The sequence below is a fragment of the Tympanuchus pallidicinctus genome, unplaced genomic scaffold (assembly GCF_026119805.1).
Source record: "Tympanuchus pallidicinctus isolate F22 unplaced genomic scaffold, pur_lepc_1.0 scaffold13, whole genome shotgun sequence".
NCBI lineage: Eukaryota > Metazoa > Chordata > Aves > Galliformes > Phasianidae > Tympanuchus > Tympanuchus pallidicinctus.
The window spans coordinates 17,358,684-17,378,500 of record NW_026294648.1 but is presented as its reverse complement, the minus strand read 5'-3'; the positions used below and the strand labels follow the sequence as shown (position 1 = coordinate 17,378,500).

General features: G+C 53.1%; 1 protein-coding gene across 2 annotated transcripts in view; it reads right to left on the bottom strand.

Moving 5' to 3' along the window:
• The window catches only part of MID2 (midline 2), a 52,110-nt gene that overhangs the window by 16,876 nt on the left and 15,417 nt on the right, over positions 1-19,817 (bottom strand). For both annotated transcript variants that reach the window (XM_052673061.1, XM_052673060.1), the window contains exon 3: positions 408-503. In XM_052673061.1, coding sequence (XP_052529021.1) covers positions 408-503 — 96 coding nt within the window. The remainder of the gene's footprint in view (positions 1-407; positions 504-19,817) is intronic.

The window sequence follows — 19,817 nt, the reverse complement described above, 5'->3', positions numbered from 1 at the left end:
GTTCTGCTCTTTGAGATGCTGCAGCCAATATTTTTTCAGCACTTCAGCCCCCATCAGATCCCAACTGAGCTCCAGATGAAACGGGAATACAGCTGACCCCAGGAGGACACTACAGGCTATGGGAACACATAGAAATACAAAGCAACAGAGCCTGTAGATCTCCTCCCAGCAGCTCACAGTCACACCAGCACCTCCCCCTTCCCACCCTACAGATCCATGTGGAATTTTCCATCATTTGAGACTGACCTCTCCAAAGTGGCACCGTGCAGGCAATGCCTCCCACCAACCCTCACAGCCCATCCCACCCCTTCCACGGTCCCACTGCTGTGCGAGGGAGGTGGGAGCAATGCTGCACACCCCCCTGCCTTCAGCTGTGCTCCCCAGTGCCACACGCTGTGCTCACTGACCTCCACTTGCTGGCAGATCTGTATCAGCTTGGCCATCTGGTTCTCCAGTTCGCTGTTGCGTTTAACCAGGTTGGTGAGGTTTGTCTCCAGGGTTTGCTGCGGGTCCAGAAAACCAGGGATGGAGAGAGAAAAGACGACAAAACAAGATGAGAGAAGTGGGAGGACTGCATCCAGCAAACCAGACCACACATCACCCAACACACTGCCAGAGGGAGCAAAGCGTTGGCTAACTTTGTGCACAGGCTGCCCAAAACCCAGCAGAGTTTGGACAACCCTTGCTGGCAAGCCCTGCCTTTTCAAAAGGGTAGAAGGAGCTTTTCAACCTCGATTTCCAGCTGGAAAGTCTGTCTGTAGGGACTGAATAGCTGCAATTCTCCACCCCTCCTCATCCTCAGTTGGTGATGGAGATGAAGGGCTGGAGGAAGGATGAGGCTGCCCACACAGCGCTTTGCTCTGTGCTCACAGGGCTGTGCAGCCATGCAGTGATGACAGAGGATGGAGCAAAGACACCTCTATCCGTGGACATGCAGTGGACCAGCACTTTGGGGTATCCATAATTCAAGCAACACTGCCATGCCATTAAAATATGTGGTCTCACTAAGAGGAAACGCTTCCCAGCAAAGCGCTCTCAACCTGTTGCACTGCTTGTCGTGAAAGCGATAGCCTATTAATATTTGAAACTCCAGGGCTGAGAGAGGATCCCTGCAGTGTTTTATTCATACCCAGCAAGAAAGTGCAGCCCGAGGCTTCCACCACGGCTCCAGCAGACCCATAAACATCTGCACGCACGGGTAATTTGGGGGCGAGCTAGCCAAGGCAGCTTGAATCATAGTCATAAAGCACAGGCAAAGCATTCATTCCTGAAAACCACTGGCTCCTAAAATACTCCCAGCTCACTCACAGCCCTGCAAATTGCTAGCCAGTGGCTGGTAAAGCACAGTGCTGAAAGACAGGCTGAAAGAGGCAGCAGTGCAGCTCCGGGTGCCTTCATTGAGCTGAAAGCGCTCTGCACAGCAGTGCTGCAGCGATAATGCAAGAGCCAGCTGCTATCAGCTCCACCACCACCTCTCCTCGCAGCTCTGCATCATCAAACGTCACCTCACCGAGCATCCCACTCGTTAATTATCTCCCTCATCGCTGACGAGGCTGCATTGATGTTTCAGCTTTGAAATTGCAGCCGATTTCACGCTGGCAGAGGGGGCACTGGGGAGGGGGGAGCAGCCCAGCAGCACGCCTGCTCTGCAGGATCCCTCCCCTGGCACACTTGCCTGAGCGTGGAGGTGCAACCTTCTCCTTCTGTTCAACAACGTGCTAGGAGCTCCGGCTGCACCAGCTGGCTGTTTTGTAGGCATTACAGAAATTACAGCAATTACAGGGGGTTCGTTTAATTGGATCACAGCGCACTCACCACTTCCCCACACATCCACCTTCTGGCTCGAAAGGTAGAAGATTTGGTTTCCCTACAACTGGGAGAAATGAGAAAGAGAAAAGGGAACACCACAGAATGGATCCTTGAGCCAAAGTCACTGCACAAGGGGAGAAGGCAGGCTGCAAGCACAGCAAGGACCCTGCAGGCAGCAAACCCCTTCCTGCTGCAGCGATGCCCAACTGCAGCCAGCCCAGTGGGATGGGCAGGGAGCTCAACAAGGTGGCACGGGAAGCAACCACAGGAACCTGCCTTGCACCAGGGCTGGGTTTCCACATTCGTCTTCACGCAGAGGCAGCCAAAAGCGGAGAGCATTTGCTCAACGATTTATTTCAGGACAGTAGTGTTGTTGCTCTTGTTCATTTATAATTGTTTGCAGTGGGACACACAGCCCGGCCCCCCTCCCTCTGGGCACCACAAACACAAACCATGTGTGCACACCAAGGTGCAGATGGGAAATGCTTCCCCCATGAGCCATCAGGATGCAGAGCGCAGGGTCTGCTCAGTGCACGCTCTGCTCCCATCTCTGCTCCCCACATGAGCACTGGGTGCAATGTTTAGACTGAAATGCTGGTAGCAGTCCATCTCCCCAGTGTGATGCTTGCAAATATAATAAAACCAGGGGGAAAATATGATCAGCAAGCTGGCTGCCTCTCTGCTAAGGAGAATTTCAGCAGACACAAGGACGAGTGACAGAGAGCCGCCGCCGAGCTGCTCTGTGCAGTTCCTGCATTGTGACACTAATGCATTTTAAGTCCCTTTGCAGCAACATGGCCTTGGTAAAAGCTGAAAAGAAATGCCAGCTTTCCGTGCCCGCCATCGCCCCAACCAGCAGGGCTGACCTAGAAAACGAAGCCGTTGTTCTGGTGAAAGTCTTGTCACCGTCTCTAACGGCACTGAAGAGTGCTGGCTGTCCCACTGTGTAACCAACGAATGTACAGATGGTATAATTAAGAAATATAGAGGAAAGTCAGGCTAAACAGGTTATCACACTAAAGAAGAATGGATGGAGAGCCTATCCTTGGGCCCACTGAGAAGACTCCAAGAGGAGCAATCTCCAGCAGACATCCTTCCCCACTGGCAGTCAGCTCTTAGATGGGTCCAGGAGAGGTGCAGCCAGGCTCCATCCCTTCCAGTAGCACAGAATTGCCTTCACCTGTGCTCCCAGGGCTGACTCAGAGCTCAATCTGAGGTTCAGGCCATGATTCAGCAGTTCCCACACACCCACCCAGTGAAGACCCCACCCCAAAGCTGGCATCCCCCAGCCTGCCTGCACAGATGGGATTGGGCTTGCTTGGTGCTTTCAGCCTGAGCTCACCACCATCCCTTTGGCCCAGTCTATGATAGCATGGCACCACTCTCCCTCCCCATCAGCCCCACTGCAGCCCTACAGACCCCACAGGTGCCACAGAGATGCTCCAGCCCTGTCCCCAGCCCTCAGAGCCCTAACAGCACTACCCAGGCTTCTCCTACATGAGAAACCCACTGCCATCCCAACTTCCCCAAGGCCATCACGTAAGGAGACAGTAGGGTGAGTTTCCACCTTCCAACTGTCCCATAAGGGAGCGCCCAGCACTTCATAGGGGCTTTCTGATAAAGGAGAGCTCCTCCCATAGAGCAGGGCTTGTTCACCCTGCTCAGGAAATTCCTCTCCTCCTTCATGCAAGATCTGCATTTCGGAGGTCAGGAAGGGAAGTGCTGCTGAAAAGGATTGCAGATGGGGCTGAAGGCAGCTCGAAAACACTGCAGCTGGCTTGGAGAGACAGAAGGACACAGCACTGGGCTGCCAGCACTGCCAGCAGCTTCATTTGCACTTCTGAAGCCTTCCCATGGCTCAGCACTCTCAGAGCCCCACAACGCCACTGGGAGCACCCACAAGTTCCAAGAACATCCACTATCCCAATCCTTCTTTTCCATGATGCTTTCTGCAAATGCAACGTGCTCCTGCAAGGAAAGCACTGCTCAAGAATGGCAGCCACAGCTCTGCTGGGCCCCAAAGGAATGGGGCATGGACTTACAGCCACCCAGTCTGACCCCACTTCTCTGCAGCACTCCATCCCTGCAGACAACAGCAGGATTTCAACCTCTACCAATGCACTCATACACACATAGAGTTTTGCCTTCTTGCTCCACGCTCCTGACTAAACACATGAGATATAAAAATGGCCACGGACAAAATTCACTGCTTGTCAAGCGGGGCTTCCTCCCAGAATCTCACCCTTTGGCCCCATAACCCTGAGAACATCACAAAGAGGTTCTGCTCATCTCACCCCACAACCTGCAGAACGGTGCGGGGAGAACTGGCTGCTCTGGTAAATGAAAGCTGCGCGCACGGTTCCAAGAGGAAGAACAAAAATCACATGAGATAGTTGAATGTTGTCATTGCTCCGACACGGCTGATTACTTGCAGACTCGGTCAGAAGCATCTCTTTGGCAAGGACTGCCGTCTGGCTGCTGCGTGTGCATCCCCAAGCCGTGCACTTCCCCTGTTTGCTCTTTCTCTCCCCGTGGTGCTTAAGAAAAACAGGGACTTTCCTTCTGAAAACATTCCTCCAGGCAGAGATCCTGTAAGAGCCCCCACACCTGCACTCCTTGGCACGAGCCGTCCTCTTACCGCTGGGACACGAGGAATGAGCGCGGTGCGACGGATGACCTCTGGCTGCCAGGAGATGTTTTTCAGGGAGCCACGCTGACCTGTTCTTCTAAAAAGGAGAAGAAGGCCAAGAACGAGGCAGCTGGTGGCCCTCTGCTATGGGGTGACAGCTTGGTGGGGTGCTGCCATGGTGGAGGGTGAGTTTTGCCAAATCGGGTGTGATGGTGGCCACTGGAGCACGGTGATGCGACAGCTCCATCAAATGCTACGGATGAATGGAGAATTAGGAAGAACAAGAGCTGGTGGAGAGCCCAACAAGTCTGGATTTCCTGGGGGACCATCCTGGCACAAAGCCTGGGGCAGCACTGCGGCACCCGCAGCAGCATCCCACAGCCTCCCGTTGCATGGGCTGCTCCAAGGTGACCCATCACCCACCTCAGCCTCTTGGAGCCGCCTCAAGGGTCACCGATCCCCAGAGCCTCCCCAACCCAAAGAGAAAAAAGAGCCCACAGAGACGAGCCTGGAGGGTAAGGCATCCCTGAGGGCTTCATCCCCATCCTCAACCAGGTCCTCAGCAAGGATGGCTGCAGGTTGGACCACATCCCTCACCCTAACACCACTGCTTCCCTCCCCTCCCAGCCTAAAACCATGCTAACGAGGGAGATAACGAGGCTCTACCAGGCTCCCCTGACAAGCATTCATCCAACAGCACCAAAGTGCATAGGGTTTATTTAGGTCCTTCTATGTTTACACTCTTTAATCTTTTCAAAGCGATTCTCCTACTACTGGATAATATCAGGGTTTTTTCTCTGCACCACCACAGCACTGTTGAAAATTGTTTAAATATTTTATTAAATTCATCCTGACTGTGACAAGCCCGTTTTTATTCCTGAAGCCATGTTGCCACGATCGGGTTGTTTAAGCTGTCCTACTTAAATACACGCCAAAAGACTTCGCTCCCCGGTTCAGCCTGTGTGCTTTTCAACCTAAAAGGATGCGTTTTTCAGACATCTTATTAAATTTGCTACATTTGATGTAAAAATTCCCAAGCCACGGTGAGTCCTGAGCTTATTTGTTTACCTTCTGCTGCTTTTATTTGTTGCTTTAAAAAGGCAGAGCGGAAAGAAAAGGTTTCCGTCACTCCAAGCGATGCCTTTTTCCAGAAATGTACTTCTAATGAATAATTTCTCCTCACTTTCTTCAAACCCAGCACAGGGAGCAAGGGGTGATGCTGGGAGCCCTCTGTGCAAGGACAGCGTGTTTAAGAGAAGCTTTTGCCCAACTGTGGGTTTTTTAGCAGCTTGAAATGAGCGTTTTCTTTCACTTCTGACCCATCCTAACATGGAGAAGGGTGGGAATGACCCGACCTGACCTGTCCAGGCAGTGCTGGGGTCACCATCCCTGGGAGTGCTCCTGAACCATGGGGATGTGGCACTGAAGGATACGAGGATGGGCACGGTGGGGTGGGCTGGGGTTGGGTTGGGGATCTGAGAGGTCAAGAAGTAATAAGGAAAACGTGCTTCAAAAGCACGTCCCCCCATTGGATGAGGAAGGGTTGACTCGGATGCAGACATATCCAGCAAAGGAATCCAGGCTGGGAAGACTGAACCCATGCTGATCAATTCAAAATTGGGAAAATAGAAGGCAGTTTGTGCATGCTTAGAATAGTTCCATAGAACTCCTCTTCCATCAGGAGTATACCCCTGCAAAACCAGCAAAAAGAAGGGGACCTTCCAACCAAGCGACGTACTGCACACCCTCCCCAGGGCAAGAGTTGCAAGGGAACAGGAATTTCACCTCTTGGAGTTGATGCTGCTGGAAGATGCACCAAGATAGAGGGTTTGTGTCCTTGGGTACTTTCAGGACACCTGAGGCCAAGGGCTCAGTGCACCGTGTCCCAGCAGCACAGTGTGACAGCTCAGCAGACCGGGATGGATGCTCTCCGCTGGACCCAGCCATGCAGGTTGAGCCCCAGCCGACAGCTGGCCGTGCAGCAGCCCTGGCAGCCCGTCCTTGGAAGGCAGAAACATCAAGGGACAGCAAATCACAGCCATAATATGGATTAACAATCTCGGACATGGGAAAGGGATTAGAGACCAGAACGCACCGAGCCTTTGGAGGCCCTCTGCTGAATGCAAAGGAACAGCCAGAGGACAAAGCTGAGCAATAGATCAGATCCTGAGAAAGCAGCGCTGCTTTACAGCCGAGGGAGGACTGTCAGCCATGAAATAGGAGCGGGGCTTTGCTAGCAGCACCATGCTGCTGCTGGCTTTGAAGCCAAAAGCGAACAAAGCTCCTTTCAAAGCATAGGAGGAAGACAACACAGCTTCATCCCCATAAATATGTATAACCTCGAGGAATAAGGCACTGGTGGGACGGGAGATGCGCTCTTTGAAGGATGGGTATGAATACACGGTAGGAAGAGACAAGGCACGACTTAGAAGTTGCCCTGCTAGAAAAGTAAGGGCAGGTGGGTGGAAGCCAGCTGCAGAGAATGCCAAGTCCTCGTGGGCTCACTAATGACAGCGCAATTACGTTAACGAGGCTCGCTGCAGATAATGGCATGGCTATGAAGAGCCCTTAAAAACATTGCTAAGGCTGTGTGAGGGGCTCATGCACTGATGGGGTTTGCAGGGCAAAAAGCTTGACAAACAGTGATAGGGAACATTGGGAATAACAAACCAACGAGGAGAAAACTCAAGGAGGAACTGTGGGAAGTCTACAAAGGGACAAATGGAATGGCACAGGGGGATCTCGATGGCTTCAGCAGTGGGGGACATGGGCAGGGCTGGTCCTAAAGGGTTCAAACTTGGAGCAGAGAAAAGGCAAAATATAACTGGGATGAAAGGTGCAATCGTGGTGGAAGGCAGAACCGTGATGGAGAGCACAGGAATGCTAACAGAAGAGCAAGGAACTCATAGCAGTAATTAGGAGCAACAGAAAAAAAACCTGACCTTGAGAAAAGAGAAGAAAAAAGAAAAGGGAAGGGGAAGGAGGAGAGAAAGGGGAAGGGAAAGGGGAGAGGAGGGGAGGGAAGAGGAAGAGGAAAGGAGAGAGATAAGACGAAGGAGGGGAGAGGGGAAGAAAAAGGAAAGGGAAGGGAATAGAAGGGAAGGGGAAAGGGGAGAAGGGAGAAGGGAGATGGGAAAGGGGAAGGGGAAGGAGAAGGGGAAGGGAAAAGGAAAGGGAAAGGGAAAGGGAAAGGGAAAGGGAAAGGGAAAGGGAAAGGGAAAGGGAAAGGGAAAGGGAAAGGGAAAGGGAAAGGGAAAGGGAAAGGGAAAGGGAGTGGGATGGGTTGTTAGAGCAGGCACTGGTCTGTAAGGCTGTGATGAATTAAACTACTTGGAGAGCTGAAGCTCCAGATCGGACAGAGGGAGACCATGGAGTTCCACCAGCATAATTTGGGTTCTTCCCAGCACTTTGCTGGTGACTTCCAGAGCTGCTCCTCCCTTCACCCCCACCTCCTGAGGATCTCAGTGTGATTCACAGCCATGAGAGCTTCATTAGGCAGAAGCACGCTTGCATTTACCCTCTTGAAACTGGAGAATGCAGTTGTACAGGAATACATTAGCATACCTATTTCATTTTCACGACTGAATGATTAATAACACAGCGCCTGTGATTCCTTCCTCAGCAGAAGTTGTAATAGGTAAGCATATAAAATCATAGCAGGCTCTTGCCTGAGTCTCAAAGGTCTGCACCCAAAGATGGTACAAAATCACCCAGTGGCCATTTTGCAAGGCGCAGTGCATGGCTTGAATCTTGAAATCACACGACATCCTTCAATTTTCCAAACGAATGGTGGCTTTTGAAGGGCTGAAACACCAAATCTGAACATGCAACGAGGAAAATCTGCAACGCCAAATGCACAGGATGGCACCTGTAGCACACACTGCCTGATCCGCAGAGCAGCATTGAAATGCAGCTTTTCGAAACCAGAATACGAAACGCATGAAATGAATTAGGAGTAGAATTTGCACCTGACCAAAGGGGGTGATATGCTTTGAATTACAAGTACAAAATTAGCTTCAAAGCGAAGCTAAAGCTCCTGCATTTCAAATCATTGCAGAAATTGGATTGAATTCTGCAGAGATCAGAAAGATACCGCGTCAGAGGTCGGCGGCAAATGATGGCGAGGAAATCAATTTTGGGGGGGGGGGGCCTGACTTGTGCTATGACCACGTCCCAGCGTTTAGTGATACCAAGCCAAAATAGTGCAGAACAGGCTTTTAATCTCAAATATTAATTGGTAATAAAAGCATAAGTTGCATCTCCGGGAGGTTTGTTCTCCAGGTCGCGTGTTCTGTGAGGCTGGGACACGACTGCAGGCAGCAGGGATGCACAGCAGGTCAGCAACAGCCCGAGCAGCTGGGAGCAAATGAGGATGGTGAGGGGGGGATTCTGAAGGGTGGCCTTGAGGAGGGACGACAGCCCTGAGTCCCCCAAGGATGGACAGAAAGGCAGCTTCACACCGAGGAGCTCAATGAGAAGCCCCAAAAGGAAGCCCCGATCCGTGGGCCGGGTGCCCCCCACCCATTCACAGCCCACCCGTGACCTCAGGCACCTGCAGGGATGAGGCACCCATGTGCAGCAGTGCAGGGCCTCGCTGCTCCCAGAATGAAGAATTTCCTCCTTGTCTCCAGCCTAAACCTCCCTCCTTCTACTTTAAAGCCATTCCCCCTTGTGCTAGAACCATAGAATCCCCACGGTAGGAAATGACCTCCAAGATCACCCAACCCAACCATCCGCCTGCCTCCAATATTCCCCCATTAACCCACGTCCCTCAATACCACACCTAAACATCCCATCAACACCTCCAGTGTTGGTGACCACCGCCTCCCTGGGCAGCCCATTCCATCACCTGACCTCTCTTACGGAGAAGAAATTGTCCCAGATACCCAACCAGTCCTACCACGCACAACGTCGCTCTCCACTCTGTCCATAAGATCCTTTTATACACTCAAATACATCAATAAAGACGTTTAAATCTCAGCCCTGAGTTCCTCTTGACCCCTTTCTGCCCCATTTTCTGAACACCCCCCCCCCCCTCTCCTGCAGCACCTCGTGCTGTGCAGGGACACTGAGCTGCCTGCAGATGAATAACACAACCGAGCTGCTCCTCAGGGCCTCCCTGCTCAGCGTGCCCTGAAACAGCTCAGCTCCCAGCCTGCAGGATCAAACGAGACAATCAAGCACTGCAGCAGCTGGCTTTCAATCCCCCATTGCTCCAACTCCTGCACACATCCATGAGCTGTTTCCTCTGCCTCACGGTGCAATGGGAGAGCAGGCTGAGGGGAGGGATGCAGACAACACACACCTCAGTTCCTGCCCTGATATGCAAGGGTTTGTTCCCTTGGTTGCAGCCTCCTCGGGCAGCAGGAGGATGCCAGAGTGCTGCAGCCTGGCTGCAGGAAAGGGATAGAATCACAGAGTCATTAAGGTTGGAAAAGACCAACAGATGTTTGCGGGATGCACGTGGCTGGGTGCAGTTCCCAAAAAGAACAACCAATGGCTGAGGATGGCCTCCATCTTGGCCATAAAATGTCAGTGTCATGTCCCACACCAGCTCGGTTGGGAGAGGAGAAGCCCTGCGAAGGGAAAAAGGGAAGGGAAAGTTTCCTTAAAGCCAGGCTCCTCACACGTATTTCTTCTCAGATATTACATATTAAAGCTCTTGATGGGGCAAAAACCCACAGGAACCCCACAAGCCCAATGCAGAGCCCTACTTCCTTTACTCACATGGGCAGGATTTCCCCTCCTTCCAAAGCAGCCCCAGATGGGCAGGGGACCCCAGAGATGGAGAGCACAGCATCCCCAGGACAGCAGCATCACTCAGTGGCATCATTCTCAAAAGCACGTGGGGACAGCTAGTGGCATCAGCCACGATCAGAGGCACTGCATTATCTTCTGCAGCACACAACAAATAACACTAATGGAAGGGATAATGTCAAGCAGAATTACATTGGATTTTAAACAGCACTGATAGCACATGTTAAGCAGACATATAATTAGCACTGTGGTGCCTTGATAATATTAATAACGTAGCTAATTATAGCGATATAAATAGCCTGATTAATTGTCACAAAACATCAGGATCACTCTTGGAAAGGCATCCCCAAACCTTGCCACTGTTTGTCAGTGGGCACTAAGGCCAACACAGGGAGCAGCAGAACAGCCCTGAGGGCTTCATTCATCCCTCAGCAAGGCTCAGTCCTGCTTGGGACAGCCAGAGCTGCCCACTGACACCCTGCCAGCCACAGACTGCACGTCTCCTCTGTGCTCCATCCTTTCTGTGCACCATCCTTTCTGTGCACCATCCCTTCTGTGCACCATCCATTCTGTGCTCCATCCATTCTGTGCTCCATCCATTCTGTGCACCATCCTTTCTGTGCTCCATCCATTCTGTGCTCCATCCATTCTGTGCACCATCCTTTCTGTGCTCCATCCTTTCTGTGCTCCATCCTTTCCATGCTCCATCCTTTCTGTGCTCCATCCTTTCTGTGCTCCATCCTTTCCATGCTCCATCCTTTCCGTGCACCATCCTTTCTGTGCTCCATCCTTTCTGTGCACCATCCTTTCTGTGCACCATCCTTTCCATGCTCCATCCTTTCTGTGCTCCATCCTTTCCGTGCTCCATCCTTTCCGTGCACCATCCTTTCTGTGCTCCATCCATTCTGTGCTCCATCCCTTCTGTGCACCATCCATTCTGTGCACCATCCTTTCTGTGCACCATCCTTTCTGTGCACCATCCATTCTGTGCACCATCCTTTCTGTGCTCCATCCTTTCTGTGCTCCATCCTTTCTGTGCTCCATCCTTTCCGTGCTCCATCCATTCTGTGCACCATCCTTTCTGTGCTCCATCCTTTCCGTGCTCCATCCTTTCTGTGCTCCATCCTTTCCATGCTCCATCCTTTCTGTGCTCCATCCTTTCTGTGCTCCATCCTTTCCATGCTCCATCCTTTCCGTGCACCATCCTTTCTGTGCTCCATCCTTTCTGTGCACCATCCTTTCTGTGCTCCATCCTTTCCGTGCTCCATCCTTTCCGTGCTCCATCCTTTCCATGCTCCATCCTTTCCATGCTCCATCCTTTCTGTGCTCCATCCTTTCTGTGCTCCATCCTTTCCGTGCTCCATCCTTTCCATGCTCCATCCTTTCTGTGCTCCATCCTTTCTGTGCTCCATCCTTTCCATGCTCCATCCTTTCCGTGCTCCATCCTTTCCGTGCTCCATCCATTCTGTGCACCATCCTTTCTGTGCTCCATCCTTTCCAGCAACGCCCTTTCCACACACCCTCTTCCCCTTGCACTGAAGAGAACTCCCCTTGCTCTATCCATGCACCATCCTCCCTTTGAATTGTCCTCCCCATGCACTGCCCTCTCCTTGCACCATTCTCCCCGTGCCCCACGCACTGCAGAGGGTTCCAAGCACAGTTTGCTCCAAACGCTGTCTTCTCCACGCACTGTCCTCCCCTTGCAGAGTCCTCCCCACGCACTGGAGAGAACTCCACATCCCATCTCCTCCACGCACCATCCTCCACCAGCGCTGTCCTTCCTTTGCACCTGAGACAACTCCCCTCGCGCCAAACTCTTCCATGCACCACCTTACCCACGCACCATCCTCCCCTCACACCCCAGAGCCTGTTGCATTGGAGCCTCGCTCCCTCCAGCAGTGCTGCAGCAGAGCCAGAGCCCAGGGCAGTAAGGCTGCATGGCAAACCCAGCGCTGAGCAGCGCAGCCCCCAATCTCAGCGTGCTCCAACACCCCGAGGGTGGCTGAGATGTTCTCAGAGCCTCTGTCACCGCTCAGCCCTCACAGTTGTGTTTGCTTTAGATTTAAATCGCTCTATTGAACAGCTCGTTGGAAGGAAACAGAGCCAACTGCCTTCTCTTTTAATAACCTGAAGACAAACAGTGAGACGTGCTGTAAGTGCTTACAGGGAAGCGTTTTCACTGCTCTGCTTCACCGCGCAGCCACGACATCAGGCATTCACCAAGGAAGGAGCAACGCAGCCCAAATTCCTCCTTGTGAGCTGCACACGGAAACTTTTCCACCTCCCCAGTGCTTGAAAGTCACAGTCAGGATTCTTGGGGGATTCACCGTGCGCTCTATCCCTCTCCAGCAGGAGTGCTCCAGCTGCACTGGCTTGGGGATGCTCCAGCAGCGTGCTTGTGGGGATGCTCCAGCCTCCACCCAGCACCTGGTTGCTGGGGCCACAGCCATGGGAAAGCCAGCAGCAGCTCCTGTCCTGCTGCTTGCAAAGGAGGAGGAGAACCCTCGAGTTTCTCTTGGAAGCAGACAAGGCGCCGAGCAGGATGGGCTGATTTTGGCTGATCTGTTGCTTACGCTCCGCTCCGCAGCGAGACTGTTAAACCGGAGAGGGAGATGTTGAGATAGACTCACAGCACAAACTCAGCCTCGGGGCAAACTGACTTCTTTAACTCCTTGTGCAGACAGAGCAGCAGCAGAACCCTGTGCCTTTTGCACGCCTTTTCCCTCTGCTGCTTTTTTGTTGTTGTTTCAAGGCTGCAAAAGCCAACGAAACGCTAAACCCAACAAAAAAAAACCCCACAAACTCCCCACACAACGCATGGGATGTGAGGGTGGGCATCACCAGGGCCGGTGCTCAGGCTGCTCACACCTGCCCTATGCACTGCCCTCAAAATCTTGGTTATTTCCTTTAGAAACCCGACTTCTGTCTCCCTCTCTTTGCAAAGCAATCACCTCTGCCTTCCTCCAGCTCATTCCCAAGCGTTCTGCTGGGATGGCACGGCAGGGTTAGCGCAGCCCTGAGCTGCAGCTGCTGAGCGTGCTGCAGTGCTCTGCTGCAGGCAGCACGGCACGGAGCACGCCCTGCTTGTTCTGCAGGACACACCAGCTCAAAAACAGACTTCTTTTTTTTATTGCTTGGCGAGTCGGCAGCTTCAAGAGCGATGTTTTTCCAGCGCCGCTTGGCTCCTATCGTTTCAATGAAAACCAGGCCTGGGTGGAAATGAATAGAAAGCAAATGACAGCACCTCCCTTTGTTTTTGCTGAGCTGACACGTAGCTGCGCTGGGCAGAATGCAAATCACAGCGCTGCGCTCCTCCTGCATCCCGCAGCATCGCCCTCTGCAAACTTAACTGCTCCTAGAGTTGATCTCTAGCAAGCTGCAGATCGCTGCAATCCAGGGAACGCTTCCTTTGCAAAACCAGAGCAGGACAGAGAGGGGAGCACAGCACCGCAGCCCTAAAGCTCACGCTTTGCTTGCAGTGGATGGACGGGCAGACAGCGTGCGGATGCAGCGGGTGCCAAGCTGTGAGTCAGAGCTGGGCCGGTCACGAGGCTGGCTGCAAAACACTGAGCACTTCAGAAAACAAACAAAGGCTCCGTGCTGCTCCCTGCTCACTGCTGGTTGTTTGCTGCGAGCCCTGCAGCAGGGAGCCCAGTCCCAAGTTCTGCACAGCGCAGCCCCATCTTCATCCATATCACTGCTCATCCCTGGGCTGTGATTCCCAGAGCTGCCTGTGCCGGTGGCCAGTCCCTTGCTGTCCTCTGGGCTGACCCACGAGCCCCCCAGTCCACAGAGACCCAGAGGATACCCAGGGTGGAAGAGGGCATAGGGCCACCCATAGCCTTCCTGCGTGGAGACGGAGCCAGAACGTTGTGGTTACTGGAATTCCAACACTGGCTGTTCCCAGCCCCTAAACCTGCAAAACCCCAAAGTATCAAGGCTTTATTTTTCTTTTAAATCCTTTCTGAAAGACGGGGCACTCTCCCATCCAACAGCGCAAGCAGAAAGCCCCACTGGAAGCAGCTCTCTCGTGAGGGGTGGGAGTGCAGGAGCTCCAGCACAGGGCAGATCCTAACCAGAGGGATGACTGCAGTGGGATACGGGTGGGGATCAGGGCTGGGGGCCACGGGGCACCCTAATGCTACATCCCACCCCAAGCCACGTAGCAGTGCATTACGTTAAGGCAATGCTGGCACAGCCCGTGTGCTCCCTGCCCCCTCCCAGCTCCCTTCCTGCACATTCCCAAGCGACTCCAAAGGCTCCTTTCAAAATGCAGCGGTGTCGAGGACACAATAACAAAACCACCACATTGATCTTCCTGGCAGAGGCCTCCACAAAGAGAAAACCTTTCTCTGGTTTCCTTTTCTCTGCTCCGTTTCTCCCCCCCGGTCTCCTCATCTTGCTTGACCAAGCTCATCTTTGCAAAGGGGAACTTTTTGTTCCCTCTGACGCCGCTAATATATGTGTTGGCAAGGCTGTCTGCAAACATACATCTTCCATGAGAGGCCTTGTCACGGGCATTGAAACCAGAGCCATTAGCATTTTATTTGGATTCTTCACTGGAGATGTGGTACAATGTTCAGAGAAGCAGGCACTGAGCGCTAAATAACCCCCACCGGTGGATGCTGGAGGTGTGACACAGCCCTCAGCTGGCCAGGAAGGATTACCCAGCATTAAACAAAGATAACTTACAAGGGAAACCCAAAAACCCATTTTGCCCTTTTCTCCCTGCAGCTGGTGCTTTGTTCTTCTGAGGGGAGAGGCTCCTTCAGCAGTAAAGGAAAGGGGCCAAAGCGCACAAACCCAACAGCTGTTGCCACCTCCAGGCCTGGCCCTGTGCATAGCAGTGTCCCCTTATACCTCTACATTCAAAAAATGTTTCCAAAAACACCAAGAAAGGCACTGCTTGTGGCAGTGGGGTGCTGCCCTGCAAAGCTCCTCACTCCGGCACTCAGCAAACATTGCTCTCCGTGGGATGCGCCTTCCAGCCAGCATCTGCAAAGGAGCTGCAGGAACGGCTGAAACGTGGGGGTAAAAGGGCAAAATGTGGGGGTAAGAAGATAAAGCATGAGAATGCAGGATGCAAACAGGGAGGAGAGGGGATGGCAGGCTAGGAGTGAGGATAACGACTGCCATCCCACCATCGAGGAATGCCTTCTGCTGGAAGATGCAGCACTTCAGCTGTGAGTGCTGAGCTCTGAAGCTCAAGCAAAGCCCAGAGGGAGAGCCTGTGCCCAAAACAGCCCCTGGGAAGGCACAGGTACGTCATGGCTTTCAGCTCAGCAGCTCTACAAGCTGAGAAAGAGCTCAAGCTCTTCACCTGGAGCTTCTCCAGAGCAATTGTGCTTGTGCAGCAGCAAAGGGGAGACCCAAAGCAGCAAAACCCAGAGTCACAAACCCCTTCTGGATGGTGCCAGCAGCTGTGTGGACAGCAAGAGCCTCACTCTGTGTCTGCTTTGCATTGCCATCAGCACATCCTGCAGCACCAGCTGCTCTGTGCCAGTTGGGTGCAACAGCAGCACGTTGGGTTTGGGTTGTATGGGATGGCACAGAGAGCAGCTTCAGGATAAACCATCCCACACCACGAGCAAAGGGAGAGAGCAGGAGCGGCCACCTCCACACTGCAAGCTTTCCATCGAGACAAACAGTGAGATGCTGGGGCATCCCTAGAGGAGCACAGTGATTTACTGTCCCACAAGCTGCTGTGTGGCACCAACACACGTGTGTGGGGCACTAATTAAGCCTGATTGGAACACCTCAACATCTGCCTAGGACCAACGCTCACCCCCAAAGCACAGCTGGTGCCATCCTCTGCTGCCCAGAGCACAGCAAACACGCTGCAGGAGAGCACTCCTCCTCTCGCTGCGCTTCTGTGAGGATAAAAAATAAGAAGAAATAGATCAAAGAAACAAAAAAACCTTCTGCTACATTTCTTTTCTTTTTTTTTTTTTCCCCCTTCTGTTTCCCAACTGGTCCCAAACACGTTTCCTGCTGGGGCTGACAAGAAACACCGTCAAATGAAAAAATAAAAACAAAAATCGCAGCTTTGAGAAAGGAGAGCTGTTAGGTGGGAGGGTGAATGGGCTCACAGCCCTCCTGGCATGGCTGAGCTGCCCCACGGGGCTGTGCCACCCCAAGCTCTGGAGGTGAGGGCATCTCGGCTGGCCCTCTATTAGCAAGCAGAGGCAGCATGATGTGCACAGACAAATCCCCAGGGCACGTGCCTCATCTCCGCTATGGAGAAATGAGCCCACGAGCACAAGTTGTTCCTCTGCTGGGGAGGGATGTGCTGTGATGCAGTCAGGGGAGCACCAGGAATGCCAAAAGCCCACGAGGAACAGAAAGGCTGTGAGACTGTGCACTATGAGAACGCTGGGTTCAATGCTGCCTGGAGACACGTGGATGGAGAGCACCCCAAAGATCACCCACACAGCCCCTCTGTGCCATTCCTTGCTGTTTTCTGGAGCTGGCAAGTGATCCAAAGCTGCAGACAGCATCCTGTCCCCCTGTGCCCTCCCAGAGCTGTGACCTCTGCCTCACCTCCAGAGAGGTGAGCAGGCTGATGCTGAGACAAAGAGTTGAGACAGCAAATCATTAACAGCACATCATGTTCGGCCCCAGTGCTGACAGCTCCATCTGAAAGGCAGGTCAAGGGAATCAATAGGTCTTCCCCACACAGCTGAGAGCTCAGGAGACCTCATTGCCCTGCGGATGGAGCCGAACTCAGCGCCAGTCCCTTCCAAGCCAAACCATGGTACAACTCTATGAAAGGTTTGAGGCTGAGCCACAATTTGGGGGCTGCAGCGTCCAGCTGGCACACAAAGGAAAGGGGACTGCAGCAGCACTCATACCTACAGCCTGAAGAAGTGAAACAGAGCAATCTAGGCAATGAGTGAGTTCTTTCCCCGCTCAAAAGTCTCCCAAAGGCAACAGAGGCTTTGGGGAGGGCAAATCTCCCAAAGCCCAGCCCTATCCTGGTGTCCTTGCTCAAGGCATGACCCAAATCCCAGAGCCACAAGCAGCCCTAACAGCATCCCCTGATCCCCAGCTCCCCAGTTCTGTGGAGGTGAAGACTTCACAGCCCCTCTGCTCATCGGATCAAAGCACTGCATGGGGAAACAGCTGAGCCAGCACTGCTCTCTGGGAACCCATTTCAGCTGCACGACTGCTTCCCAAGCCAGCTGCGGGGAACCAGCCCAGAAACCAGCCCTATGCTGGGAGTCCAGCACTGCTCCTGCCAGCTGGCTTGTGCTGTATGCCTAGCCAACTGGCTGGGGTATTTTTTGGGTTTTATTTCCATGAAAGAACTTCACCCAAGCCTTGGGAGCACCACGTGCAAAGGGATGGATGGTGCTGCACCCCTGCATCCCATAGGCACAGAAATCCCCTCCTCACCTGTCCTCACCTCACAGCTGTCAGTGGTTCAGGCTGCAGGCACAGCCCTGGGCAGGCACCCTCCATCCTGGCTTCTCTGTTCCCCCAGTGCCATCTCTGAGCTCTGTTTCCCAACTCACTTGGATTCCCATGGAGGAACCAAGAGTGAGAAGCTTCTGGTAAGAAATTTTTGCAGAAGCTACACGTGGCTGGAAAGAAATGGGGACCTGTGGAGCACCCTGAGGGTTTCAGTGAGTTATGGGCCCCATAGAGCATCTCCAGACCCCACTGCAGAACTCCAGCTTCCCCAGCACTGCCCGAAGCGCCGCCTGCAGCCGCTGCCTAAGGAGGTCCAGCTCTCCTCTTTCACACCCAATAAACCCAGCAGCCTCCACCCACTGCTAATCCCAACCCTGCTCTCCCAGCACTGCAGCAGTATGGAAATACTCAGGGTCAGTTATTTTAAGACGAGCGTTTACCAACAAGCATTGCAAAGAGCTTTCGGTCTTGTTAACACCGCGCTGCAGCCACCCTTCACCCTGCTACCCTGAAGCTCATTAAAACATCCCCTCCATCAGCGCACAGACAGGACAGAATTCATTCCCAGGAGGCCAACGGGGGTCATTTCTTGAGGCTTATTACATCAGACTTTGGATCTCCTCAGCTCTCCCCACCACAAACCCAGGACGCAGGGCTGCAGCGCAGCGCTCTCTTTCGCCCCTGACCTTTATTTCCAAACCTCCCCATTAAACAGCACACACAAAAGGACATCCCATGCACGTTTGCTCTTGGACCCCTCCAGATGCCAGATGTTCGGTTCCCAAAAGCCCCTTCCATCCGAGCAGCACGGAAGGAATCTGGATTTATTGCTTTGGCACGCCGTGCAGGACACACGCCTTCCTGCGCACAGCCCGTGGGTGCACCCCATAAATCAGCAATGCCCATACAAGCACAGGGGGCTCCCAACAGGTTTCCCAGAGGGGAAAAAAATCATGTATTGTTAAGAGCATTTAATGCTCCAACTCAGCCCTCGCTGCTGCAGCACCCCGTGTGTGTCCACAGGGCACAGTGGGGGAAGCCCTGCTTGCCCCAGGCTGATGGGACAGCGGTGATGGCACCAGATATCCCATCCCAGGAGCACGATTTGGGCAGGACCACATCCCATATTAAAGGAATGCAACTGGAAGGATCTGAATGCATAAAGATGGAGCTGATCAGAAACATCTCTGCTCTTCACTTGTGGTGACTATTTTGCTCCATGCTGCAGAGCAGCAATATGCCAGCTCAATGCTGTCAGCCGCACCACGCAGCCAGGACATCCCATGTAGCCACCCACGAAACAGGAGCTCTGCAAAGCAACAGGGTGCAAGATTTTGTAGGCCTGGAAGCCAGCCGAAGAGGCTCTGCTTTCCCCATCTCCTCGGAACCACCAAAACAAGGTGTGTGCAGAAAGGGAGAACTGGAAGCGCTGCCCTGCAGGAAAGATCAGAGCAGGAGCTCTGCAGCTCTCCAACCTCATGGTCCTGAGGTCCTTTTCCAGTCCCAGCACAGAGGGGTTTTGATCATCACACACCCTGCTATGGTCCAAATGTTTCTACACAAGGCTCATTCTGCTGATAGGACACTACAAGTTTTTTCCTCTAAACAAACCCAAAAAGCGACATGTTAGGCGTCACGGTAAAATCACTAATAACACCTGCAAGCCTATTTAAGGGCTTAATGTGACAACAACAGCAATATGCAGCATCTCAGAGCGTGGCTTCGAGCCTGCTGAGAAATCCCCATGCACATCACCCAGCCTCCAAATTGCTGAAAGACCCTGAAACTCCCAGGACACGTCCTGTGAGCGAGCGGATGCGCAGGGAACGGCTGAGCGCAGCCAACAGGAGCAGTGCCTTCCCCAGCCTAACGAAGTGAGCCGAGCGAATGCAACGCTCTGCATATTCATGAGGCCCCAGAATGAAACACATCCTGAATAGTAAGCAGCACCCACGCGGGGCAGGAATGGCAGGAACCATAACCAGAACCGGGAATGGAGAGCTGAGGGCGATGCCGTGGGGTCAGTGCTGTGAGTTGTGGGGAGAAGGCAACAAAACAGCCAAGATCAACCAGCTGGGGGTATTGTCCCACCTTTGGGCAAAGCCCCGGCAACCCCCAGCTGGGCATGCTTCGTTTTGGAAGGTGGGACCACTCTCATTTTCCCAAGCAAAACTATTCAAGCAGAACCAAAGCAGCGGAAGCTCAGCCC